Genomic DNA, 27,921 nt, shown 5'->3' with positions numbered 1-27,921 from the left:
AGCCAACATCGTTGTCGCATATTCAGATCCGCTTGGGTGAAGATATACTTGAGGCTCTTATGGTCAGTATAAATATTGCACTTGGTACCCATTAAATGGTGTCTCCAAATCTTAAGTGCATGTATCACAGCTGCAAGCTCAAGATCATGTGTAGGATAATTCTGTTCATGAGTCCTGAGTGCACGTGATGCGTAAGCGTTCACTCGGTTGTTTTGCATGAGTACACAACCAAGTCCGATGCCTGAAGCATCGCAATAAACATCAAAAGGTCTGGAATTGTCTGGTTGAGCCAACACTGGGCAGTGGTGAGATGGGCTCTTAAAGTGTGAAATGCCTCTTCACATTTCTCATTCAGACGAACTTAACTCCTTTCTTCAGTAGTTCAGTCATAGGCTTGGCTATTCTTGAGAAGTCGGGGATAAAACGACGATAATAGCCAGCTAATCCCAGAAAACTACGGATTTGATGAACTGAAGTAGGAGGTTTCCAATCCATTACTTCTTGGACTTTGCTTGGATCAACGGATATACCATCACTGGAGATGGTGTGGCCTAAGAACTTAACTGTATCCGACCAGAATTCACATTTGGAGAATTTGGCATATAAGTGATGATCTCTCAACCTCTGAAGAACTATATGAAGATATTTTGCATGATCTTTAGGGTTCTTGGAATAGATTAGAATATCGTCGATGAATACAACAATGAATTTGTCAAGCTTAAACATGAAGACTGAATACATGAGATACATGAAATAGGCTGGAGTGTTGGTAAGACCAAAGGATATAACCAGATATTCATAAAGTCCATATCTGGTAGAGAATGCCGTTTTGGGAATATCACTGGGTCTAATCTTAATCTGGTGATATCCAGAGCGAAGGTCAATTTTAGAGAATACCTTGGCTCCGGTTAACTGATTAAAGAGGATGTCAATGCGCGGAAGAGGATATTTGTTTTTGATAGTTACCGCATTGAGAGGGCAATAGTCTACGCATAGTCTTAGACTATTGTCCTTTTTCTTCACGAATAGGGCTGGGCATCCCCATGGTGAAGCAGTGGGACGAATAAAACCCTTATCAAGAAGATCCTGAAGTTGGATTTTCAGTTCTGCCAGTTCATTAGGTGGCATACGATATGGCCTCTTAGAGATAGGTGCTGTGCCAGGTTGTAGCTCTATGATAAACTCAATATCCTATCCGGAGGCATCCCTAGCAGATCATCTGGAAAAATATCTAGGTACTCACATACGATAGTGATGTCCTCTAGCTTAATCCCTTCTGCCGCATAGGCACAAGAGTTTATACACTCTCGTTGTGAAAGATAGAGAGTGGTAGTTCCTTGATAGGGTGAGTCTATCTCCACTGCTCGGGAAGAGATATCTAAGGAGACTCTGTGTCTAGTCATCCAATCCATACCTAATAAGATATCCATCCCTTCTAAATCTAACAAAAGCAAATCTGTCTTTACCAGATTGCTACCCAACTGGATTGGCACATTTCTACACATTTGATTTGAAGCAATTCTACCACCAGGAGTTGCTATCAAATAGCTTCCCTTTATAGGATGAAAATCCAAGCCTATTTTGGTTCCAAACTCTGAACTGATAAAACTATGGGTTGCACCCGAATCAAAAAGTATAACGGCGGGTTGATGGTGTATAGTAAAAATACCCGTCATTATCGGTGCGCCCTCTGGAAGCTCGGAGAGAGTTGTAAAGTTCACCCTTCCCTGACGAACTTGCACCATCTTCTTCTTGCCTTTGCCTTTATTGCTTGGATTGGATGTCTGCCCTTGGAAAGATTTCTTGGGCTGAGGGCAATTCTTGACAAAGTGCGAGGGGCTGCCACAGTTGAAACAACGGTTAGTGTTGTTTCCCTGACCAAATGGCGGTGAGTTTGGCCTTGGGCCCTGTTGTTGCTGATGAGGTGGTGGTGCCGACGGCCTGTTGAATCTAAGCTGTTGAGGGGGCCTAGCTACCCATCTTCCTGGTGGATTGTTGCGAGGTGAAAGTCACGTCGCTGTTTGCTGGACCAACCTGAACCTTGACGGTTGAGCATTTGAAGGTCCAGGGGTTGCTCTCCTTTTCTTCTCAGTCCGGTGGGCTGAGATGCAGTCTTCCTGAATGATGGCCATATTAACCAACTCATTAAAGGTATTTGCCCGTACCAGGTTCAGTCGCTCCTTAGAGCTTGATATTAAGTCCGCGACGGAAACGGTCTCTCTTCTTGGTGTCGCTATCCGCATGATAACCCGCATACTGTCACAGGTGATTGAAAGCCTGTGCATATTACATGACAGTGCGAGTCCCTTGAGTCAAAACCAGAAATTCATTCAGCTTTCGCTCAATCAGTCCCTCCGGAATCGAGCGCCACATGTCCGTGCTCCACCTGCCCCCGGCGTCCCATAACCAGCGCATCGTGCTCACCACGACGGAGGACGGCAGCCGTCTTGGGTTCGCGAGGATGGCAGAAGGCTACAGGCTCTGCCTCTGGGACATGGTGGGAACGACGACGGGATGGACCAAGGGCAGAGTGATCGAGCTTAAGGCACTGCTCCCCGTCATCGATTTGCTCGGGTTTGCCCATGGCCTTGGCGTCATCTTGGTGGGCACGGTCGACGGCTTCTTCTCCGTTGATCAACAGACTGGCCGGATCAACAAGGTCGGAGATGGCCCTGGCTTCTACAATCTTGTTCCATATGTCAGCTTCTACACTCGAGGTACTACACTACAGCGGGTTCAATTGCCAACACCATCAGAAATGAGTGAGATTTCAGATCAGCTGATGCTGTTTTCATGTCTTTTTTTTTTCTGTTTCTTCAGCACTGGAAAGGGCATCTAAAAACGAAGGACCAAGCACGAATGCATGAACAGTAGTGCATGGTCCCTCCAAAATCAAGAGGGAGGGGAAGCTACCGTTGGCTTGTGGTAGGATCACCCTTGGCCCTCGGGGTATCTGCGATTTGGCTGCCGGTTTGCTGTGCTGGAGGCCTTGACGCTGTAGTCAACGGTGTGAATTGGCTAGGAGAGACAATTGTGTGACAGTGCAAACTTATTCTAGGTTTTTGTTTTGGCTGATCTTGATATGATAACATCACGTGCTGACTATAAAGTCATGAAGAATATTTCGTGGAATGGTTCTGCAATAGATTGGCTGATCTGTGGAATATTTTAGTTGTCATTGTTTATGATGCTATCTACAATGGCGCAGGGCATATGGTGAGGCATACACTGTTTAGACACTGTAGATGCACTGTAGACTCTACAGAGTGGGGTGGGGTCAGACAGAGAGGAGGGAGGATCTAGTACTATGTTTCTTTCTTTTTTTTCCATCTTGTAATCTGTAAAACTTGTATACTCCTATTTCATAACTAGTTTCACATCACATCTCGTCTCATCATCTCATAACATTTTCTTCGGAAATACTTAAATAACTGCTTGAATTCCTCGCCCAAAACAAAAAGAAAGATCTGAATTTCAGTTCTGCCAAACTCTGACCCACCAGCACTGCTAATTCTAGCTTAAAGCCAAGTAAGAACCTACTAACTGCTGTATTAGTAATTATTTCTGGTAATTTTATACAGGATCACATGACATCGTCATGTTCACCGTCTTCCAACCACCATTCTAGCGGCAGCTGCAGTCCAGCACGATTTAGAATTGCTTTGAACTGAACCTTTCTATTACATCACTTGTCTCTTCTCTGTTTCCTCTTGTGAGGAAAAACAGGGTCAAAGCTTACAATACTAGAACATTGCCATTCTATCTTATTATAGACAAATATTCCCCTTCAGCCGTATGAAGCATACATACGTGCAAGAATCCATTTTAGTGGTGATGGCCACGGATCCATGGATGCAGAGCATCCAACAGAAGCTTGTCCACTTGCTGGTACACCCACATCCTCCCGTTGCCCCATAGCAATGTGGTTAGAACCACGATGGCCAAGCCTGAAAGGAACCCTGCCTCAACTGACAAAATTTCCCAGTTGAACTCTTTAGAAGATGAAGAACAGACGTGTGTAGCAGCAGTTGAGGGTGCCTGGCTCACGTCACACAGTAGTGGAAGCGGCTTCCCACACAACCCATCGTTCCCTACAAATGATGTGACCGGGAACGTTAAGAACTGGCTGGACTGTGGTATCATCCCTGACAGGTGGTTGTAGGAGAGGTCAAGCACCTCAAGGAATGACATGAGTGCCATGGAAGGAGGGATCTCTCCGGAAAGCTGGTTGAAGGAGAGATCAAGTGACTCCAGCTGCACCATGTTCACGACCCGGGGAGGGATCCCGCCGATGAAGGAGTTATTGGATAGGTCGAGCCCCTTGAGAGACTTTAAGTCACTGATCTCGTCAGGGATGACACCTTCAAATTTGTTGTTGGAGAGATCAAGGAACATGAAGACTCACTACCGGAAACCAGAGCTTTGCCGAGTGTCAAACTCTTTGCCGAGTGCAAAAAATCGGGCACTCGGCAAAGAGCAACTTTGCCGAGTGCAACACTCGGCAAAGTAAAACATACGGTAAAAGCACACTTTGCCGAATGTCCGGCACTCGGCAAAATAAAACACTCGGCAAAGACAGTTTTGCCGAGTGTCGAACACTCGGCAAAGAATGACACTCGGCAAACGCGCGACAGGACCTAACGGTAGTTAACGGCATCAGTCTTTGCCGAGTGTCTACTCCAGGACACTCGGCAAAGATTAATTTTACCGAGCGCCAGGGAAAGACACTCGGCAAAATAAACATAATTTTTTTCTTTATTTTGTCTAAATTTTTTCTACTACCATCCTACATTCTCCTTAAGAAGATATGTAGTTTAGGTTCATTTATCGAAGTGTTTGCTATATTTTAACAATTTATTTTATTTTATTGAATTTCTTGAATAATTCAAATTTGAACTGCGTGGTCATTCGAATAGTGGAAAAAACGAATGAAAAGTTGTTATTCATGTTAATGAGCATGCTTTGAGGTCTTATCGAAGAAAGGACCAGAAATTTCAAACCTACTATTCACGAAACATGGCGACTAAATTGTGTTCAAGTCGTGTTTAAATTGCATAAAAGGCAAATTTGGTCGGAAAATTATGAAACTTGTCGAAATGTTATGTTATCATGTGAGGACACTGTGATAAAATTTGTATAAGATTTCATAAAAATTTGACATCTACGATGCTTAACATCTAATCGGGTTTCATATAAAATGATACATCTCTTTGGAGAACTTTCAATTTGTATGCATCGTATGTTTAAATTTTGACGAAACCTCATCAGATTTTTATCACAGCGTCCCCATGTGATATCATTACATCTCGATAAGTTTCATAATTTTCGGACCATATTTGCTTTTTATAAATTTTAAAAACAACTGGATAATAACTTCGTCATCATGTTTCGTGGACAACAAGTTTGAAATTTCTGATTTTTTTGTCGATAAGGTCTCAATGCATCCTTCAATAACGTGAATATCATTTTTTCATTCATTATTTTCCATTATTCATGTGACTTGTAGTTCAAATTTCAATAAATACAAGAAATAAAATAAATTGACAAAGTGGGGTTGAAAATTGTGAATTCTTTGGCTTTGCCGAGTGCCAGATCAGAGGCACTCCGCAAAGACAGGGACGTTTGCCGAGTGCACACTCGGCAAAGCTAAAGCAGGGGCCTTTGCCGAGTGCCAGATCAGCAGCACTCGGCAAAGACGATCCTTTGCCGAGTGCCGCTGATCTGGCACTCGGCAAATACTTTGAATAACCCCCCCCCCGTCCCGGCCCGCAGGCCACACACGCGCCACACTAATTACCCTATCTCCCCCAACCGCGCCCCGCCGCCCCCGCCCGCGCCCCCACCGCCGGCCCGCGCCACCGCCCCCGCCGCCGGCGCAGGCCGCGCCACCGCCCCCGCCCCCGCCGCCGGCCCGCGCCCCCGCCGCCCCCGCCGCCCGCGCAGGCCGCGCCCCCGCCCCTGGCGCCGGCCCGCGCCCCCGGCCCCGCCGCCGGCCGCGCCACCGCCCCGTCGCGGCCCTGCTCGTGCCCCCGCCCCCGGCGCCGGCCCGCGCCCACGCCCCCGGCGCCGGCCCGCGCCCCCGCCGCGCCCCCTCCGCCCCCGCCGCCCGCGCAGGCCGCGACCCCGCTGCCCCCGCCGCCCGCGCAGGCCGCGCCCCGCCCCCGGTGCCGGCCCGCGCCCCCGGCCCCGCCGCCGGCCGCGCCACCGCCCCGTCGCAGCCCTGCTCGCGCCCCCGCCGCCCGCGCAGGCCGCGCCCCCGCTGCCCCCGCCGCCCGCGCAGGCCGCGCCCCGCCCCCGGTGCCGGCCCGCGCCCCCGGCCCCGCCGCCGGCCGCGCCACCGCCCCGTCGCAGCCCTGCTCGCGCCCCCGCCGCGGCCCTGCTAACAATAATGTGCCCGTAGTTCCATACTGATAACGTATGAGGAAATTTTGTTGGCAGGAAGAAGAAGGTAGTTCACAAGACCACAACCACCGATGACATCCTTATGTGTTTAAAGCATCTTTGTTATTCCATTACAATTCTTCAACGTGGTGTATCTGAAAGGTTTTTGTTTCTGTTATATTGGAGGTTCTGTGCCCCTAATCATTGCTTTCTTGTTTGAACAGGTCTGCAGGACCTGCTGCCAACGATTATTAACCAACTGGGTATGAATTTTTCTACATTGTTTTGTTGAATGCACTTCAATTAATTGCCTCTGCTTGTTGTGAAACAACTCCTGTTATTGCTTGCCTAACCTTGGCTTACTCCTCTTCAGGCCCTGATAACCTGGACAACCTTCGGAGGCTCGCTGAGCGGTTCCAGAAGCAGGTGCCTGGTGCTGAGACTGGTGCCAGCGCAGCTGCACAGGATGATGATGATGTCCCTGAGCTTGTCCCGGGAGAGACATTTGAAGAGGCCGCCGAGGAGAAGAAGGAACCAGAGCCTGAAGAGAAGAAAGAATCATAATTTTACACATCTCATCCATTGTTGCCATCTGCAAGTTATTTTTTTATTACGAGAAATGTGTAGAGCTGTAATCTAGTGGAGGCTTAAGCTGCAAATGATGGGTGGTGATGATGGATGAGAGCTCCTAAGCACTTTTGAGTTTCCTTTAAAGTTCTGAATGGCTGCCTGTTGTAAGCACGTGGTGGTTCTTCGACGGTTGAATGCTCTCAGCGATCTTCAGCTCTGTGCTCTGAAAAGTTCGGTTTTGCAAATCTTTGCCGAGTGTTTGCACTCGGCAAAGCAGTAATATTTGCCGAGTGCCAGGTTCTTGACACTCGGCAAATAAAATTTCTTTGCCGAGTGCCAAGGACCTGGCACTCGGCAAAGCGGCCGTTATGTACCTGCCCCGTCACGGCGCTTACATTTTGCCGAGTGCGGGACTTTGCGCTCGGCAAAAGCTTTGCCGAGTGCCCGATGAAATGCACTCGGCAAAGTCCCCTTTGCCGACAGTTCCTTTTCCGTGTGTTCTTTGCCGAGTGCAACACTCGGCAAAGGCTTTGCCGAGTGTTTTTGGGTCTTTGCCGAGTGTTTTTGACACTCGGCAAAGTAGCCGTTTCCCGTAGTGACTGAAAGTATTTTTATCAGAGTTGTTTCTTGCCCCTTGAGTGTGACCGTGACTGACTCTCTGTAGTTTGACTCCCCGTAGTTTGGTTGGTAATCTGGAGATGCTGCTACTGATGCCACAACTTCAACATACGTGCTGGAAACTTGTGAAGAAACCACCATCATAGCTTTCAACTGCTTGAGGAATCCTATAGGTATGCTTCCATTAAAAGAGTTTAAAGAAAGGTCCAGAACCTGCAGCTCTGAAAAGAAGAAGGGGTGCAACCCATAGTGATCAATGGTACCATGGAACTGGTTTGCCCGTAGGACAAGCACTTTCAACAGAGGAAGAACACCAAGCCACTCTGGGAACATGTCCATGATCAAGTTGTTTCCTAGGTCTATGACTTTTAGCTTGGCACAATTGATCATTGACACTGGCACCTTCCCTTCCAACTTGTTGCCATTGAGATCTATTACTTGAAGTGCACATTCCTCGCTGATGTCATGCGGCAAGGATCCATTGAAATTGTTACCTCTCAAGTTGAGTATCTCAAGGGTCTTGTTATGTTTCAACAAACAAAGTGGTATTAATCCACTCAAGTTGTTAAATGAAAGGTCTAGAACTCCGATATCAGTTGCATTGCAGATCAAATTGGAAATTTCTCCGCTAAGGCTATTGTGTGCCAATGACAAGGAAATGGCAGAGCCAACGTGTGACCAAAACTCAGGGATGATAGAAGAGCTGAAATGGTTATTGGAATAGTCCAATCGACTTGTTCCCGATGGGGGTAGTGGGATAACCCCCTCAATCTTATTGGAATGGAGGTCCAGATCAATAACCGAGCTATGTGACAGATTTGTAGCAACACTGGTAAATAAATTGTGTGAGAGATCAATGCTATAGGGTGAAAATTCTCCAGTTCCCCATATCCAATCGGGTATGTGTCCACCAATATTATTGTTTGAGAGGTCCAACCCAGTCGATCTTTGGTGCATCAAGAATTCTGGGACGTATGTTAGATTACATGATGCCAAGCTCAGTGACCAAATAATTGGATATTCTGCATAGGACTGATTGCCACCTTCCTCTACAACAGATAACATATTATATGACAGTGATAGATAGTCAAGCTCCTTGTAATTCTTTATAAAGCTTAGATCCACATTTCCAGTGAAGTTGTTTGACGAAAGATCCAACCAATACATACCTACAAGCTCCGACAATAGTTTTGGGACTGGTCCTTGCAGTCTGTTATTGCTAAGATCAATGAACAATCTCAAATTAGAAGATATGTTGGGATGCAACAGAAAATTTCCGGTGAGATTGTTTTGGGACAGACTCAAAAACTCCAAAGAAGGGAGAGAAAACAAAGATGCGGGTATCACTCCACTAATGGAGTTGTTACTAAGATCAACTGCGGTTAGGTTATGTAGAGCAAGGTAGCCATCTGAAGGTAATGAACTAGTTAGGTTGTTACCTGACAAGTAAATCGACGAAAGCATCGGCCATTGGGTGAAGGTTGGGACGGGGCCATGGAATTGGCAATCCGAAAGGCCCAACCATGTCAGGTTTCGAAGGTTACCAATAGATTCCAGTATTTCCCCTGAGAATTTAGTTCTAGAGAGATCTAAGATCTGCAACGCACTACCCTGTACGAACTCCGGCAACTCTCCACTGAGATTCTCATTCCATGATAGATCCAAGGAGATCAAGCTTTTCATATGAAATATCAAGGAAGGGAAGGTCCCTGTCAGCCCACAGCTTGCAAGGCTAAGGATGGCCAACGACGAGAGCTCCGCAAAACGTTCTAGCACGGGAGGAGGGCCACTGAATTTGGTGCCATCAAGATTCAGAGTGGAAAGAAATGGGAGCTTGGCAAGAACAGTATTAAAATCGCCACCAGTGATTGTGCAGTCCATCATCAACAGATCCTTGAGACCTGATGTGGTATTGGTAGAAGGAGGCCTTGGACTTGGGCAGGTGGTGGCTGAGATGTTTACATTTTCGAGATGTAGATTTTCGAGATTACTAAGGCTGCCAATCAAGGCATGGAGGCTGAAATTTCTAAGATCAAAGCCTGAGAGGTCTAGCGTGACTAAATTAGCAAGCATGGGAAGAAATCGGGGATCGGTAAGAACACTGCCAAGATGGCCGCCCGTGATAGTACAATCTTTGATGCTTAGACTTTTGAGACCTGATGATAATGGCGCGATATTGGTGGGGGAAGAGGCATGCGGCGAATCGGCGGGACTGACGACAGAAATGTTGGCATGATGAAGAGTTAGCTCTTGGAGGCTGCCAAGGTTGGCAATCAAAGACTGAAGGGGCAAACGTTTAATATGGAGGCCAGAGAAGTTTAATGTGGCTAGATTGGAGAGCTGGCCGTCGTCGACGGGCAAATCACCAGATAAGCCAGAGAAGGAGAGATCTAGGTACTGGAGATGAGGGAGCTGCTGGAATCCAAGAGCTGGCCATGGGCTTGCATCGAAGCTGTTGTAAGCAAGGCTGAGGAATCGAAGGGAGGTGAGTTTGAAGAGGTGTGATGAGCTGAGATTACCCGAGATGTAGAGAGAGGAGAGGTTGAGAGCAGTGACGACGGCGGCATATCCCGACGATGATATGCTGCCATCGTCACCACATGTTACGCCTTCCCAGGCGCAGCAGTTAGTGAGTGACTTCCATGACGGAAGCCTTTCGTAGTAGTAGAAGCGGAAGCTGGCTTTGAGGCGCAGCAGGGCATCAGTTTCTTCCTGCTGGCATCGAAGAAGGCATGCTCCTCGGCCACTGGCAGCGAGGAGGATGGAGGAGAAGAGGATGGCTGCCAAAAATGGCATGAAGCTGGCTAGGGATGGTACGTACGGTGACTCTGAATTGAAGCTGGCTAGTCGATGGGCTCATTCACCCGAGATGGATGGAGAGGCAAGGTTTATAAGGAGAGGAGGAGCGAGCAAGACTGCAAGAGTATGGGAGGAACTCATATTCCACGCTTTAGTCCGGGTGGGTGTGGGATAGGCAGCCCTAGCTTGAAAGATCAACGTAGAAAGAACCGTAGTGCGCTAGTCGTAGCTAACGTTTGTTGACGAAATCAAACCATAATGCGCTAGTCGTAGCTAACGTTTGTTGACGAAATCAACAAGGGAAGGTTTTGAATCATCTGGACCAATAAGTCCATCCATCCATCCATCGACGACCGCGTTTCAACGGCAACCTCTCTCTCCGTATCTGGCTGGTGGTGGTGGCTTGCTTGTAGTAGAGATGTGGCTAGGAAGAATAGGAACACAGATACACGGATGCTGCAGCAGCAGAGCGTCATAGTCTCGATCCGCCGCGGGTACCCTGCTTCTTGACAGCACATGAGCAACCTCACCAAGACCATTCTTTTTCTATCTCGTTTATTAAGGTGTAACTCAGACCAAATGAGATAGTTGGAGGTGTCATTTAAACACAAAATTAGTCTAGGGGTTATCTAGACAAACCTAAATACTTGACATGCGGGCCCTACTGCCACATCATCAAAACCACCTAGCAAAACCGCTCGAGGGGTTATTTGTCCGGTTTTCAATACTTTAGGATGTAAGATATCCAGTTTTGTAGTTCAAGAGATGACGTAGACGACCACAACTAATTCAGGGGGTTATACCGACTTTTTCTCATCCCATTGTCTATTTCAAACTTATCTCTGCATTCAATGTAGTTTCAGTGCGTCTACAGTACAAAATAGTGTTTTGCCTATCCATATGGCCATCCTTGGTGAGGATAGCCTAGTATCTACTACTCCAGCATTCTGTGGGTGCTACCGAGCGCTGTGATAACGCCACTTAAACTGATGGTAAAACGTACCACGAGCGCCAACACTGCATGCAAGACCCGCACCGATTGTATCTATCTTAAGGGCTGGCACTTGCTGATGCGGTAAGGATTTTCTCAGAACCCACCGAAAACGGAGTTTGGAGGAAGCTCCGACGATGCAGGCCAGCACGATTGCACTGCAGGAAATACAGAAACTTCTGACGGCTAAACTATCGGAAGTTATAACTTCCGACGGTTTAGCACTAAGCCATCGGAAGTTGCCTCGTCGGGCCAAATTCGTCGGAAATAAGCAACTTTCGACAACTTAGCGCCAAAACCGGCGGAAGTTTATCAACTTCCGACGGCCAGGGAAAACCGTCGGAAGTTAGCCGCGCAGACGGCGACTGACGGTCGTCTCTTAACTTCCGACGGTTTTTGGGCGGCCGTCGGAAGTTATCGCGTCTTAACTTCCGACGGCTGCCACGAACCGTTGGAAGTTAAGCCCCGCAAACTTCCAACGGCCGACCAAAAACCGTCGGAAGTTAAGCTTCCCAGGCTAACAGCCCCAATTGAAACCCCAAAACCAACAACAAACATTAGATATAATCAAATTTCATCCACAATTATAATTCACAATCAGAAATTGCACGCAAATACACAATTCATATATCCACATACATAAACTTCACAGGTTCATAATCAAAGTTCACAAAGTTCATACAAGTATCATACCGAACAAATTCATAAAACAATAAAGTTCCACTTAAGTTTGGCCACCTCCATCACCCGGTTGAATTGATCCACCACTTCCAATGAATTGATCCGCCCAATTTGATGTTGGATCAACGTGTGAGTCTCCCGGTGCCGCTAAGTTAGGTGGTGGGGTGTGAAAAGGCTATAAAAGATAAATGGACAAGATTAGTTCGAAAGATAACTAATTGGATAACATTTATTTAGAGTGACCATATTTTGCAATGACTATGAATTAACATTTGAATCCTTGACTATCATACCTGAGGAGAAGCTGATGGCCAACCGGCCTGTACAAAAGGTGGAGGTACTAGTGGTGACACTTGTATATTCTGTTGGGCCGCTATTTGCTGAAAGATCAAATTTGTCAGTAAGAATGTAACTTAACCTAAGTTGTAACAATTAAGATTTACCTGCAGTATTGCATTCTGTTGTACAAGTTGAGCTTGGAACCACTGCTGTTGTTGCTCCTGTTGTCTTACTTTTTCACGCAGCCTTACAACCTCCGCGCTATCGTTGCCACGACTTGTGCTATGACTTGCTGACCACGATGATCCCGCTCTTTGACGCGACGGCACCTGACTCAAGTCAATAACTTTGTCGAATAATGGATACCTACAAATATTGACCAAATATAGCAAATTCAAAATATGTATTTTTGCTTAAATTATAAAATTAGATTGAAATTTGAAGAAATCTAACCGGCCATGAGGTTTTCCACCACCACTACTGTAAATGGCCTCGGGATCAATAGGCGTGTTTCTCCAGTCATAATCCTCTCCATGTCGAGAAATCATTTGGTCACCATATGCCGCCTTCAAAGAACAAAATCACACAATTACATAAGATTGTTTCATGACAACTCGATAGTGCTAATTTTGTAAATTTAGATATACCAGATGCTCTGTAGCCGCCTGAGAGCATAACTGATCCGGATTTGTAGGATCACGCCCTCTATGACCTTCGAGGTAGACCTGAATATCACTCGGCGCTACACCTGTGTGAACTTCCTACATATACAACAAAAGATTAAAGAAGCATGCATTGATAAATGAAATTAATAGAATTCATTTCAAAGAGTTCACTTACAATGCGTTTGGCCAATCGAAAGTGCCCATCACCTCCGTAAGTGTGATAGGACTCAGTTCCACGATTTCCTTTATTTCTCTAGGAAATGCTCATGAACTCATCTGTGGTCCAATAGTGACATAAGGCATGATAAGCCTCCTCAAGTGTGGCCATCCACAGAATCATTTCCTGCACAAAAATATTTCATTTCAAGGTAACAAACAGAATCATACTAATTACACTATTAACAGTTTACCTCGCGGTATTGCTCCTCAGTCAAGTAATATTTTCCAGCATCTCGTTTCTTCTCAAATCTTATCCCTTGAGTCCGTTCTAGATAAGAAGCAACAACCTGAATTCTGGCATAAGGAATCATATCTCTAACCACAATGTGTGCGTTATGGTGGAACACACGTCTGGCATGATCATCATAAGCTCCCTCCTCAGGCAACTTGTAATATTTCTGCAAAAAGTTTACACAATCAGTAGCCATCGTATGTAGAAAATTAAATCAGTACATAAGAGCAATCATACCCAAAACTCAGCCCAAACTGCCTCTTGGGTATTGCCGAACGTTACATTGACACCATATCTATAATAGTTCCAAGATGTAGCAGGGATCCGTTCACCAGATGGAAGTTCTACCATTCCAGGCCAAAGAATACGGCATATGTTACCTAAAATCTTGTTCACCTATCTTAAATGTCCAACACCTGGGAAATTAGGCTCAAACCAAGACCTACAAGTATATAAAACAATTAAGATCAATTCGAAATAAGGATTATGTACTAAAACATAGAAAAAAAGATACTAACCCATCTCCATTCGGTGTGATCACACACTTTTCTTCTTCTCATGGAGGTTTAGGAGGGGGAATCCAACCAATCTTCGATCGCCGCCTACGTGTCCGACCCTGCCCTCCAGATCCTCCAGCTTCTGACCCTCCAGCCCCAGCCCCAGCCTCTCCAGCTCCTGCCCCTTCATCACCAGCTACTGTCCCCGCATCACCAGCACTAGTCTCTCCAGCTCTTGACCCTCCAACTCTTGACCCTTGACCTGTCGACCCTCCACCTGCAGATCCTTTAGACCATCTATCCCAACCACCTAAGTCATTCTCCCGGCCCGCCTCGTCTGACTCCTTGCTACTTGTCTCCTCGTCCGTCTCCTCTTCATTCTGCAAAATACATAAAATATTTCAGTAATTATATTGAATCTCAATATTAGAATAAAAATATAAACATTACATATATACCTCATCTCTCTGGAACGCAATCTGCCCCTGCATCTCTGGAGGTAAGTGTTCCAGCAACTGTCTACGCCTTGAAGCTCTCACATAAGTGCCCGCAAACAGATCATCATCTTGTCTCTTTGACAGCTTAGTGCTTTTCACGAAACTCTTTGCTAGGTTTTTTAGCCTTTTTGACATCTTGTTAAAAAAAGAAGTTAGTACATCAATACAAGTATAATTAATAGTACATATAAAATAAAGGAAACATAAGGTATTTACTTATCAATCATATTCAAAATTAGGATCAAGTTTTTTTTACGCTTCGAAGGACGCCAAGTAACTTTTTTCTTCCTTGGCACTCGTTTTCTTTTTGGAGGAACTACTACATCATTTCGATCTCCCACTAATACATCTGACAACAACTCTGTATCTATGTTGAAAGAGCTCGGGAGTTCATCTTCTTGATAAATTTCTTCAAACCCTTCTTGCAAATTACTTTGATAATACACCTGATCGTCAGCGATGTGTATCCATTCACGAGGATTAACCTTGTACACTACCCACCAGTCTTTCAAATCCATGCATGGGTACGACATATAATACACCTGATCGACTTGGTGAGCGAGCACAAATTCGTTGCACGCACGTGTTTTGTTCTCATGTCGTACTTCTACCATACCGAATTGCTTTTCTCGAGTGCCGTGATAGGGATCAAACCAATCACATTGGAAGAACACTACTTGAAGATTGTTCGGTCCCGCGAAGTCGTAAACAAGTATGTCCTTAACAATTCCATAATAATTAATCCTCCTTTCTTGATCATCCTTTGTCGTACAAACAACTCCAGTATTTGTTGTGGCTACTAAAGGATGAGTAGATTCAAATTTTGTCGAACGAAACCGAAACCCATTGATATCATACCGACTATAGCTTCTAACAGTTACTATACCAAGCGACATCTGATATAAATCCTTATGTATGTGGGGCATTCTGTCGCACTGTCAATTATATGAATCAATTAGATATTTGAAACATAGTAAGAAAATATCACAGAAAATTATAAATTCTTACATAATCCCGAAACCAATTAAGAAAATTTGGCTTCCCATCTCTACCATATCGAAGCATGTTTTCATATTGCTTAGAAGAAAATTTACGCCTAGATGACCAAGTTTGCAATTCAAATTCCCTGTTTGTCAAGTAAACGGATGAGATATGGGCCACGATAACTAACAACATAAATTAAGTAAAAGATTAATCTTACTTGAAATATGGAGCCATCTCATCAATATTAGCATACATGTAGAGCAAAGCAGATAAATTTTGCTCACGATCAGGGTCACATCTTGTAGAGGCTCCAACGGTCTTTCCCTTGCACTCGAAAATTGAAAGATCACTGCATCGAACTTCTTCATCTACATGGTAACGCAACTTAGGTGCATTCACATTGTGTTCCTCTGCAAAGTATACACTTGTGAAGGATGATATCTCTTTGTACTTAAATTCTAGCGATGCATCCTTCAACTCTTCCTTTATTGCCAACCATTGCACTAAGCTTTTTTAATGCTCTTTCAATATGATACATCCATCTATATTGCACCAGACCAGCTACCTTAGCTTCATATGGAAGGTGGATAAGTAGATGTTGCGTTGGATTGAAAAAGTCTAGAGGAAAAACTTTTTCCAACTTGCATAAAAGTATTGGTATCTCTTTCTGCAACTTCTCCATCATCTCTTTCTTGATTTCTTTAGCACAAAGTTGCCGATAGAAGTAGCTTAACTCAGCCAACACTTTCCACACATCATCATGTAAAAGTCCGCGAAACATGACAGGAAGAAGTCTCTCCATAATTACATGGTAATCATGACTCTTCAACCCATTTATTTTTCCTATCTTCAAATTCACAGCCCTCCTAAAACCTGCCGCATAACCATCGGGGAACTTCAAATTTTTCAACCACTTCGTTACCTCTTTTTTCTGTTTAGATTTCAGACAAAAAGCAGCCCGTGGCTTACCACCACTTTCAGTCAACTCTAGGGACGGTCGATTACAAATCTGTGCCAAGTCCTTTCTGGCCTTTACATTGTCTTTCATTCTATCAGTGAATTCCATGCACGTACTTATAATGCTTTCACCAACATTACGTTCCTGCTGCATCACATTGATATTGTGCATTAGAATCAGCGCTTTGACGTAAGGAAGCTCCCATAATCCACATATATGAGTCCAGTTGTGCTCAGTTCCAAAACCAACATATCCATTTCCATCTGTATTCATCTTTAAATCTTTCAACATAGCTAGAATCTCTGTCCCACTCATACACTTCGGTGGCCCCTTCGTGACAATTGTATCCTTCCTGAAAGCGTTCCTCTGAAATCTGAATGAATGATTCTCTAGCAAAAAGCATCTGTGGCAATCAAAGTAACATATCTTACCAACGAACTCAAGGCAGAAACAATCTGTATCTTTGCCACAGATCGGACAAGTTAAAAGTCCATGACAACTCCAGCCAACAAATATACCATATGCCATGAAATCATGGATCGACCATAAAAACGCAGCTCGAAGGGTAAATCTTTGTTTCTTGTAACAGTCATATGCCTTAACACCTTTCCACAACTTATCTAGATCATTGATTAAAGGTTGCATCATCACATGAAGTCGTGTTCCAGGGTGTTCCGGACCAGGAATTATAAGACACAAGAACATAAAATCATATTTCATGCAAAGATGTGGTGGAAGGTTGTACGGAATAGCAAATACCGGCCAACAAGAATATGATGATGCAGTCATATTGAAAGGTGAGAAACCATCTGTCGACAAACCAAGCCGAACATTTCTCGCATCACTATCAAAATTTGGATCAAAATCATCTAAAGCTTTCCATGCATCAGTATCAGACGGGTGCACCATCAACTTTGGGTTTGCACGCCCCCTGTCTTTGTGCCATCTCATGTGCTTAGCAGTATTCTTTGATAAAAATAACCGCTTCAACCGAGGCATAAGAGGCATGTAGCGAAGTTGCTTTTGTGCTATCTCTGTAGTCACCTTTTCACCATCTTCATTTACAACCTCCACGAACCTCGATTCTTGACACTTTCGACACTTCTTCAAATCTATATCATTTTTCCAAAAAAGCATACAGTTATTTGGACAAACATCAATCTTTTTACAGTCCATACCAAGCCCAGACAACAATTTCCTTGATTGGTAGACATCTTTAGGCATCTTGTGATTTGCCGGAAGTATATCACCAATCAAATTCAAGATCATATTGTAACAATTGTGAGATAATGCGAATTTGGACTTAATAGCCATGAGTCGAGTCACGAAAGCAAGGACAGTCACTTTTGTGTGCTCGTGCAACGGCTCTTCTGAAGCTTTAAGGAGCTCGAAAATTTTTTTAACCTCCGACGTAGGTGGATCCTCAGACTCGGATGGGAGCTCCATATCTTCCCCTAAATCACGAAGCATCTCATCCATTCTATCATACTCTCCATTATCATTACTTAGAATTTGTGGTGATGTCGCCACTTCTAATGGTATTGGGACTTCTGGTGCATTCTGAGGAGGTAAAGCTTCACCGTGATACACCCACACCTCATAGTTAGGTATGAAACCATACTTTATCAGGTGTGAGGATAAAACTTTCCTAGTCTGACAATGGCAAATACAACAACGGCTACATGGGCATCTCACATCATTTCCATTCTTTGACATAGCAAAAGCACGTTTAACAAATTCCTCCGTATTAGCTATCCATTTATCCGACAAATTAGGCCAACCTTCGTACATCCATCGTCGATCCTCACCCATACTTCAAGTTAAACAATTACAAAGTTAGAATATAGTTATCTTGATTAACTATTTAATCTGATAAATTTAAGTATGACCTGGTGGCTTAATTAGACATATCATTTTTAAAATAACTAGTTTTAACTTGATTAACTATTTAATCTGATAAATTTAAGTATGACCCGATGGCTTAATTAGACATATCATTTTTAAAATAATTAGTTTTAAATTAGACATATCATAATTATAAAGCTTTAGTTACTAAACTTAAGCGATTAGTGTTTAATCACTATAATATGCATATCAAATACAATATTTTATTTAACTTCCGACGGTTTTGCACTAACTGTCGGAAATTAACATATAAAATATATATATCTATATTAAAACCGTCGGAAGTTAATATATAAAATTGCTATATTAAAAATTCAACATAGTCTTACTTCACTGTCGGTGGCAACGGCGGCGGCGCGTGGCCGGGCTGGGCGGGGCGGGGAGCCGGGCGGCGGCGGAGGGCCGAGCGGCGCCGGGGCCGTTGCGCCGGTGGCCCGGGCATCGGGGGTCCGAGCGGCGCGGCGCCGTGCGGCGGCGGCCCGGGCGGCGGCGCGGCCCGGGGGCGGGGGCGGCGGCGCGGCCGGGAGGCGGCAGCGCGGCGGGCGGGGCGAGCAGCTGGGGCCGGCGCACCGGGAGAGAAGGGGAAAACGAAATGGAACTGACGGCACTGAGAAAACGCGAGCCCGGCCGGGGTTAACGACGGTCCGCTAAACTTCCGACGGCCCGCCCCATAACTTCCGACGGGGCCGTCGAAAGTTTGTTGTAGCTGTCGGAAATTTCCTATTTTTCTGTAGTGTTGAGAGTAGCTTTGAATTGAACCTTTCTATTGCAGGCAGTTAAGTGATACATTTCTTTTTCCTCTCGCGAGGAAAAACAAAGTAAAAGCTTACAATACTAGAACTTTCTAGCTCATAGATAAATATTCCTCTTCAGCCGTATGAAGCAGCTGAAGACCTGAAGTAATGTTCAATTATGTTACATCACTGTGGGCTGGCACCTTCATGGCACCCCTGGACCTCAGACCTCCAACAAACGAACTTTCTCATTTAGAATCGGCCCAGACCCCTCCCACAGCTCCCGTAGCTCGTTCCTTAACCATGACAGGTACATAATAGGCCCCAGAGTCGATGGCACCTGAAAGCAACAAACACTGTCAGAAAGAAAAAGATGCCTGCCACAAACCTGGCGCGTGCAAACCAAGTCAGAGAAGCACGAACAAGAAACGACAATGGTGTCCGAAACCCAGCTGTATAGCCAGTCAAGTCAACACTTACCAGGTACAGTACGGCTGGCTGGGGAGACTGAGACAAGATTCCAGCAGCTAATGCAGCTACCAAGCCAATGCCATACCCGATTAGGGCATACCACACATAATTCCGACGCTTTGAGGGAGACACCCCTGTTGGATCGCTCGAGTCTTTGAGCTTTCGGTTGTCGAAGAAGAGTACAAGCGCTAGAAGCATCCCTGGAATGGCCTGCAGACATTCGGACAACCATGGGGAAACAAGTCGATTAAATTTACATCATCAGCCGTAAGTATTGATGCCACTTAAGAGCACAAGCAAAGTTGATAATAGCACAGTGATTACAAGGCTCAAATAGCAGTGTTGTCATACTTTGCTCTTTCGAACAATCATACTGACTTGGATACGCAAATATTCAACAAATTGTACATAGTACACTAAACGCAGGATGGTGAAACCTACATGAAGTGACTATGAATGTCATTTGACATTCTTCGGCTCAAATTTGTTGGCATCAGGCATACTTTTGCTAATTATAACATCATACCTGTTACTTGGCCTGCCTGCAACATTCAGACAGGTAGCAGATTTGCCAATTGGATACAGAATTCGGACAGTGCTACAGTCAAAGTACATTCTTTTAAACCAAAGCTTAATCATTATTGAGTGCATTGTGGAGTGCGCAGTGTGTAGCTTGATTCCTTAATAAACTAAGATTGACCAGGAACAGGAAGTGACAGGTAATGAAAAGGAACAGAGTGGACCTTAAGTTCACACGGAACAGATTCTTGATTTGGCATAGACTATAAGCCTGTGGTATTCCCATCTCATATTTACATGTCAGTTCCATATAGCCTAACATTGTTAATCAATATGCCATTTGGTAATCAGCTTAGTACGGAACAAAACAGAGTTTATACACATAGGCATGACAGATAATATGAAGCTAAGCAGAGGTATTAAAAGTAGAACCACTGAGACTACTTATTCTATAGTAGGCCAAAGGATGACCGTGGATTTGAATCATATCATCATCAAGTATTTCAACAGGAAAATTGCAGCTCATTAGACTTACCATGTCTCCCAGGCCAAGCATCATGTAATCACCACGACTGCTTCCTGGAACAATGCCACCCAGCAAATTCCTTGGGAATTCCAAAAAAATAAAAACATCCAACTTGGATACGCGCAACTTTTTCTTCAATATGTTCACACAGTTTTGAACATTGGAAAATATCTATATGCAGACAAGTCAGTAGTAAGAGGTGTAGATAAAACAACGTACCATCGCATCCTAACTTTCATGTCAGTAATGACTAACCCTCGTCGGAAACGTCCTTTGTTGAAAGATTCCACGAGCTGATGTTGAGAGGCTTGTTTGATTGTATCCCTGGTCTGAGCGTGGACGTGGAAGATGACTACGTACATACCATCGCATCCTAACGTTTCATGTCAGCAATGACTAACCCGCGTTGAAACGTTCCTTTGTTGGAAGATTCCATGAGCTGATGTTGAGAGGCTTGTTTGAGGATATAGAGTTAGGTCAAGTGTGATTTTTATGCATAGATATATCCCAATCACTGAAAAAGTACTATCTGGCATGGTTTAACGCCCCAGTCCTAAGTATGTCTAAGTTCTACTCGCACGTTGAGGAAAATACGCACTCGCACCAACACCGCTTACATTTTTGTTCTCACTTTGCATAAAAGGGTTAATCCGGGGGTAGAAATGTACTTGGCACTTGGGTTTATACGTTGTTAAGACTGACTCTCAACTAGCAAAGTGGGATAACTTACTACATATGTCATGCCACTCACACTTGGGTCACTGGTGGGCTCAAATTCATCCTTGTTGGACCGGGATTTTACACCGTCCATTCCAAATTATAGGTTGTTTGACTTTTTAACTCCAAGTTTGACCACTCGTCTTATTCAAAAAATCTATGCAAACATAGTCAAATTTAATTCATTTTTGAAGAAATTGTATTGATAAAGAAAGTCACAATAAAAGAAGTGATATTTTGCATAAATTTTTAAATAAGACGAGTGGTCAAACTTGAGGTTAAAAAAGTCAAAGACACGGAGTGAGTAAAATGTTCGGTCGTAGAAAAAACTAACTCGATGGTGTTTTTCCCTCGATGTTTTTCTTTGGACTTGCCTGCTAATTTGTTGCTTTTTCTTTGGTGGCTGTGTGTGTTGTGTCTGTTGGGAAAATGTAACCATATGAAATGGTTGTTTTTCAAGGGGATTTCAGAAATGGACAGCGACTACTTCATTGCGTGGAATGGTGGAATTCGGTCGACTGTTTTCCGTTCGGACCTAAACAGGAAAAGGATACCAAACTACAATCCAAAGGAAAGCTACTGCAAGTCTACAACCGGTGAGACTGAGTGTGACAACCGAAGACTAGAAGTCCAAGTCTTCACCTTCATGGCTTCATTTCCTATAAAACAGGAGCAAGCAACAGGCACCAGCAAAGAAGTAGCTCCCCTATTACAGAAAAAAAATCACCAAGAACCATGGGACCTCTTCTGGAGCAAGTGCTCACTGCACTGGCCCTTTGGAGCCTGGTAATCAGCACCAGGGAGGCAGCGGCGTGCATCCCAGGAGAGAGGGATGCTCTGGTTGCCTTCAATGCCAGTATCAATGATCCTCATGGGAGGTTAAGTTCATGGCAAGGAGAAAACTGCTGTGACTGGAGCGGGATCATATGCCGCAAGGAGACTGGCCATGTCGTCCAGCTGGACCTTGGCGGATACGCTCTTCAAGGCGAGATCAGCCCATCTTTGGCTGGTCTCACCAACTTGGTGTATCTCAACCTCAGCCAGAGTGACTTCGGCGGGGCGAGCATCCCAGAATTCATAGGCTCTTTCAAGTTGTTGAGGTATCTTGATCTTTCCAGTGCTCATTTTGGTGGTCCAGTCCCTCCTCGGCTTGGTAATTTAACAAGGCTCCAATATCTTAACCTGTCTGATTCTCTTATGATAACTGTCAATAATTTCCACTGGGTCTCCAAACTGACTTCCTTGAGGTATCTTGACCTCAGTTGGTTATATCTTGCTACCGCCTCGGATTGGCTGCAGGCCCTGAATATGCTTCCTTTGCTCCAAGAGCTTCACTTGAATGATGCAAGCCTTCCTGCCACTAATCTCAATTGTCTTCCTCAGGTCAACTTCACCACCATTAAAATACTTGATCTCAAGAGTAACTCTAATATGAATTCTTCCTTGCCAAGTTGGATTTGGAATCTATCTTCCCTTTCAGAGTTGGATCTCTCTAGCTGTGGGCTTTCTGGTAGGATTCCTGATGAGTTAGGAAAACTGACATCGCTTAGGTTTTTATCACTAGCGGACAATAAGTTGAAAGGAGGGATACCAGGATCAGCAAGTAGTTTTTGCAACTTAGTACACATCGATTTGTCTGGAAACCTTTTGTCAGGAAATATAACAGAAATAGTGAAGGGTCTGTTACCCTGCATGAATAGGTTGCAAATCCTTAAGCTTGCTAATAACAAGCTAAAGGGATATCTTTCTGGTTGGCTTGAGCAAATGGCAAGCTTACGAATTCTTGATCTCAGTAAGAACTCACTATCTGGAGATGTACCAGCCAGCATGGGCAAGCTATCTAACTTGACACACTTGGATATTTCCTTTAATTCATTTGGAGGCAAGTTATCAGAAGTCCACTTTGTCAATTTATCAAGACTGGATACTTTAATTTTATCATCGAATTCCTTCAAGATTGCAATGAAGGAGGGCTGGGTTCCACCCTTTCAACTCAGAGAGCTAGGGATGCATGCCTGCTTAGTAGGGCCACAATTTCCGACTTGGCTGCAATCACAGTCAAGAATCGAGATGATTGATCTAGGCTGTGCAGGCATCAGTGATGTGTTACCTGGCTGGATCTGGAATTTTTCTTCATCAGTTACAAGCTTAAATATCTCAACAAACAATATAACTGGGATGTTGCCTGCAAGTTTGGAGCAATTGAAAATGCTGACAAGTCTGAACTTGAGGTATAATCGACTTGAGGGAAGTATTCCTGATTTGCCAACTAGTGTTCAACTGTTGGATCTATCCTACAACCACTTGTCTGGATCATTGCCGCACAGCTTTGGAGGTAATGAATTGTATTACCTGCTGCTCTCAAACAATTCACTTATTGGAGCAATCCCAGAAGACCTATGCAACATGGTACTGATGGAAGTTATCGATCTGTCCAGGAACCACCTTTCAGGGGAGGTTCCAAACTGTTGGAATAAGAACTCAAACCTATATATTATAGACTTTTCAAGCAATAATTTCTGGGGAGAAATACCATCAGCCATAGGTTCCCTAGATTCTCTCATCACGTTGCACCTCGGCAAGAATAACTTTTCTGGAACTTTGCCCACCTCATTGCAGTCATCTAATAGGCTGGTCCTTCTTGATCTCGGGGAGAATAATTTGTCAGGAAATATACCAAAATGGATCGGTGACAGCCTACAAGCGCTGCAGTTTCTGAATTTAAGGTCTAATCAGTTTTCTGGTGAAATACCTACACAACTGTCCCAGCTTAATGTTCTACAATGTTTGGACTTGAGTAATAACAAACTATCTGGCCCTGTACCACATTTCCTAGGAAATTTCACAGCCATGCACCATAATCCAGAATGGAGCATAACTACTCCTTTTATTGCATTCATGGTTTACGGTGTTGGGGGTGCTTACTTTTCGGTGTACACAGATACTTTACAGATGACGTACAAAGGTTACACATTTACTTTTACCAGACCCGAATATCTCAAGGGCATTGATCTTTCAGCGAACCAATTAACTGGCGAAATTCCCAGTGAACTAGGATTTTTAACTGGATTGGCTAGCTTGAATCTGTCAAGAAACTGCATTGGAGGCAGTATTCCTGATGAATTGAGAAGAATGACCTGCTTACACTCACTTGATCTCTCATGGAATGGTCTATCAGGGCCAATTCCTCAGAGCTTGACATCACTGGAAGGGCTGTCCCATCTGAACCTATCCTACAACTACCTCTCAGGAAACATACCATTAGAATCTCAATTTGCCACTTTCGTTAAAGATTCTTATTTGGGCAACGCGAATCTTTGTGGGCCCCCAGTATCAAGAATCTGTTTACCCAACAGCAGCAAGCATCGACACCATAAACTTCCTCACCATTTCGATACGATGACATACCTATATATGTTACTGGGGTTTGCATCTGGATTCTCCATTGTCCTCGTCATCCTTATATCCAGTGCAGCTGCAAGGAAGGCCTACTTTGAGTTCACTGATGACCTCCTCCGGTCCACAAGTTGCAAGCTGCAGCAGAGATGAGGCTCCATATCAGCAGGAAGAAACTGTTAGTTTAATCTCAATCCGGATCGGTCCAACGACCGATCCGGAATCGGTTACGCGCCCCGATCGGGGGCGCACCGCCAACCCAATGGCGGGTGGGCCCCCGTCGCGCAGCGCCACAATAAAAGGAAGGGTGGGGGCCGGGGCACGGATGACTAAGTTCGCCGTGTGCCTACGAACCCACCTAAAACCCTAATTGATCCGATCCCAAAGGGTGGGCGCTGAAGCGACGGGAAGCACCATCGCCGCCGCCTCTACACCCACGCCGGCTCCTCTGCATCATCACCGCCGGCACTGCTCGACCTCACCGCCGCTCGTCCGCTCTCGTCCACGACTCCGATCGGCTTCCTCCTCGACGTAATGGCCAACAACGGCGAAGCCGGGGCTTCGACCGGTGGTATGGATCTAATCCGCCTTCCCCTATATCTCTGTTTCTTTCACGATTTGCCCTAAGCTCTATCCTGTATAGTTAATTACCGAGCTAATTGACGATTAGTGGATCCAAAGGACCCTATCAATGGTATCAGTTTAGCCTCTCTAAGCGCAGTTAGTCTCGGGTTAGCAATCCGAAGCAATTAGAAGGAGATGATTTGATTTCAAATCGATGAAAATGCAAAGCAAGAAAGCAAAGAAAGGATCAAACCCTTCGGGGTGCAAGAACACCAGCACCCCGTGCCAACCCGAACCCTAACCCTAACCCTAACCCTAATCCTAACCCTAACCCTCACCGGCTAAGATAAGCACTCTTACCTCGTCACCAGGAGCACCTTGCTCCACGGGACAGCATCACTGAAGCCCAGGGGCTCCGGTGCACCACCGCCGTTGACCGGACCGAGGCGTCGCGAGCGCGCCGTCGCCGCGGATCCCACCGCGCCTTGCGCGCGGGTAAGCAAGCCACCTCGGGCCCACTCGATGGCGGCGCGCTCACGCACAGGCGAGCGCGCACGCTGGCGAGGAGGTCCGCGGCGGCGCCGTCGCCCTTGGTCGCGGTCACGCGGAGGAAGAGGAGAGGCCGGGGGAGGATCGAGAGGGGGAGAAAGACTGGCTAGGATTTCGGGGAAAGACGCGGCAAGGGGGTTTTGTCCCTCCGAAGTCGACGCGCGACCGTCGATCTTGATCGGACGGTCGCGGTCGATCCGCGGGCGCGCGGGCCGGTTTTGGCCCAGGCGGGGGACGACTTTCCCGGCCCAGGCCCAGGTTGCGGCCTGGTGCGCGGGTGAGCCCCCCGCGTGCGCGGTTGCGCGTTAGGCCGGGCCGTTTCGGGCTGCTTTTGGGCCCATTTTTGGCCGGTTTTGGGTTGGATGAACAGTGAGATTTAATATTTATTTAGAAACCTTTTTCAAGAAATTCATGTATGATTTGATCTCCGTTTTAAATTTCACCAACGTGAATTTTTCTATGGAGGGATAGTAAGTAAGAATGTTTCTGAAAGTTAGCACTGTTTATTTTTCCGCTGCAAATTTAATTAAGTCATATCCTTTAATTATTTTAGACCCAACGAGATATTATAATTAAAGGAGTCAGTTTTTCAGTTTTTTGTTCCGTTATAATATTGTTATTTTCTGACCAACGTTGATAATAGCAGTATTATAATTTTTTAAGTAAGTTTCCATGCATTTAATCTAATTCTGCCCAACGGTGTTTTAGAATTAATGCAGCTAGTTAATTGTATATCTTAATATTGACCAACGTTAAATTGAGATATGCAATTATTGTTTTATAAAAGCAGTTCTCACCCTTCTTGATTTAAATTTCAGGATCTAATGCCATGACCTTCATTAACGCTATACCGCCGTTGGATGGTTCCAACTACGGGATATGGGCACAGAAACTAGAAGTGGCTCTCGCACTGTCAGACATTGATTTCGCTATCACCTCACCGTTTCCAGTTTGTCCTGAGGAACTGGTGAGGGACCCGGAAGAGACCTCTGCCGCTTGGCAAGCTCGTCAGAGAGAACATGCAAATGTTCAAATGAAGTTTGATCTTGAGAAAGCAAAATGGATCTCTTCCAACAGAAAGTGTTTGATGGTTATCAAGAGTTCCATCATAGACAGTATCAGAGGAGCAATCCCAGATTGCCCCACCGCAGTTGAGTACTTAAAGAAAGTGGAGAGTCAATTTGTTGGCTCTTCAAAAGCTTATGCTCAGACTCTGATTCAGAGGTTAGTTAATGATAAGTACTCTGGCGGTGGTGTGAGAGAGCACATACTGAAAATGAGCAATATGGCATCCAAGCTCAAACCTATGGACATGGAGCTTCCTCATGCTTTTATTGTTCATTTGGTTCTAGCTTCTCTGCCAAAAGAGTTTGAGACTTTTGTTGTTAACTACAACATCAGCCCAGAGACATGGGACTTAGAGAAGCTCATTGCGATGCGTGTGCAAGAAGAGGAAAGACTCAAAGCCTCGCATGGTGACACGCTCAACTATGTTAGGCACAACAAAAGAAACAACTCTTCAGATAAAAACACGAGGCCACAAGGGAAACCTCAGTTCAAACGAGGTTTCACTTCTTCTTCTTCTTCTTCGACTCACCCGGGGAAGGGTGCAAAGAAAGATCAACCACACATTGAAAAGGATCAATGCATGTGGTGTCACAAGACGGGACACTACAAGAAAGATTGCCCAGATTTTCTACGGCATTTAATTAAGAAAGGTGAGGATGTTATCACATTTATCGATGAGACCCTGTACGTAAGTTATTCTAAATCTACTTGGTGGATTGACTCAGGTGCAACTGTTCATGTTGCTAATTCTTTGCAGGGTATAAGTACAAAGACGATGCTACAAAGAGGGGATAGATGGCTGAAAGTCGCCAGTGGAGTTAGAGCCGACGTTGAAGCAGTTTGTCAACTCACGTTAGAATTAGAGAATGGCTTTAAACTCCAGTTACATAATGTTCTTTATGTACCCTCTTTGTCTAGAAATTTGATTTCAGTATCATGTTTGGCAGATGATGGTTATAAGTGCCATTTTGGCAAAGAACAATGTGAGATTTTATTTGAAAGTCAGTGTGTTGGTCTTGCCATCCGACAAGACAAACTTTATATGTTGCCTATGCATGAGACTGTAAATTCTGTTAGCAATACTACAAGTATTGCACGTAC

General features: G+C 44.9%; 2 protein-coding genes across 3 annotated transcripts; one reads left to right on the top strand and one right to left on the bottom strand.

The window, feature by feature from the left end:
* Positions 1-3,825: 3,825 nt before the first annotated feature.
* LOC112890606 (putative receptor like protein 25) lies at positions 3,826-4,395 on the bottom strand. Its single transcript, XM_025957469.1, has one exon. The coding sequence runs from the start codon at positions 4,393-4,395 to the stop codon at positions 3,826-3,828; it is 570 nt and encodes a 189-aa protein (XP_025813254.1).
* Positions 4,396-21,949: 17,554 nt separating this feature from the next.
* On the top strand, positions 21,950-27,712 carry LOC112888535. 2 transcript variants are annotated; one of them, XR_003227833.1, is made up of 3 exons: positions 21,950-25,210; positions 26,571-27,470; positions 27,578-27,712. XR_003227833.1 is itself a non-coding variant. In XM_025954760.1 (3 exons), exons 1-3 carry the CDS (start codon positions 21,979-21,981, stop codon positions 27,613-27,615), a joined length of 1,356 nt encoding a protein of 451 aa, XP_025810545.1. In that variant the 5' UTR covers positions 21,950-21,978; the 3' UTR covers positions 27,616-27,712. The 2 variants fall into 2 exon arrangements, 1 of the variants encoding a protein (XP_025810545.1); XM_025954760.1 differs by having other exon boundaries at positions 21,950-22,396.
* The last annotated feature ends 209 nt before the right edge of the window (positions 27,713-27,921 follow it).

Source organism: Panicum hallii, chromosome 4, assembly GCF_002211085.1.
Source record: "Panicum hallii strain FIL2 chromosome 4, PHallii_v3.1, whole genome shotgun sequence".
Lineage (NCBI taxonomy): Eukaryota > Viridiplantae > Streptophyta > Magnoliopsida > Poales > Poaceae > Panicum > Panicum hallii.
The sequence above is the reverse complement of the archived record's forward strand: the minus strand, read 5'-3'. Positions and strand labels throughout refer to the sequence as shown.

Excerpts from the sequence above, each read along its gene's own strand:
- LOC112890606 (XM_025957469.1), bottom strand. The coding sequence starts at position 4,395 with ATGTTCCTTGATCTCTCCAACAACAAATTTGAAGGTGTCATCCCTGAC.
- LOC112888535 (XM_025954760.1), top strand. The coding sequence starts at position 21,979 with ATGGGACCTCTTCTGGAGCAAGTGCTCACTGCACTGGCCCTTTGGAGC. Across the intron at positions 22,397-26,570 it reads TCCAGTCCCTCCTCGGCTTG|GATCTAATGCCATGACCTTC; the intron begins GTAATTTAACAA and ends TTTAAATTTCAG. Across the intron at positions 27,471-27,577 it reads ACGGCATTTAATTAAGAAAG|GGTATAAGTACAAAGACGAT; the intron begins GTGAGGATGTTA and ends AATTCTTTGCAG.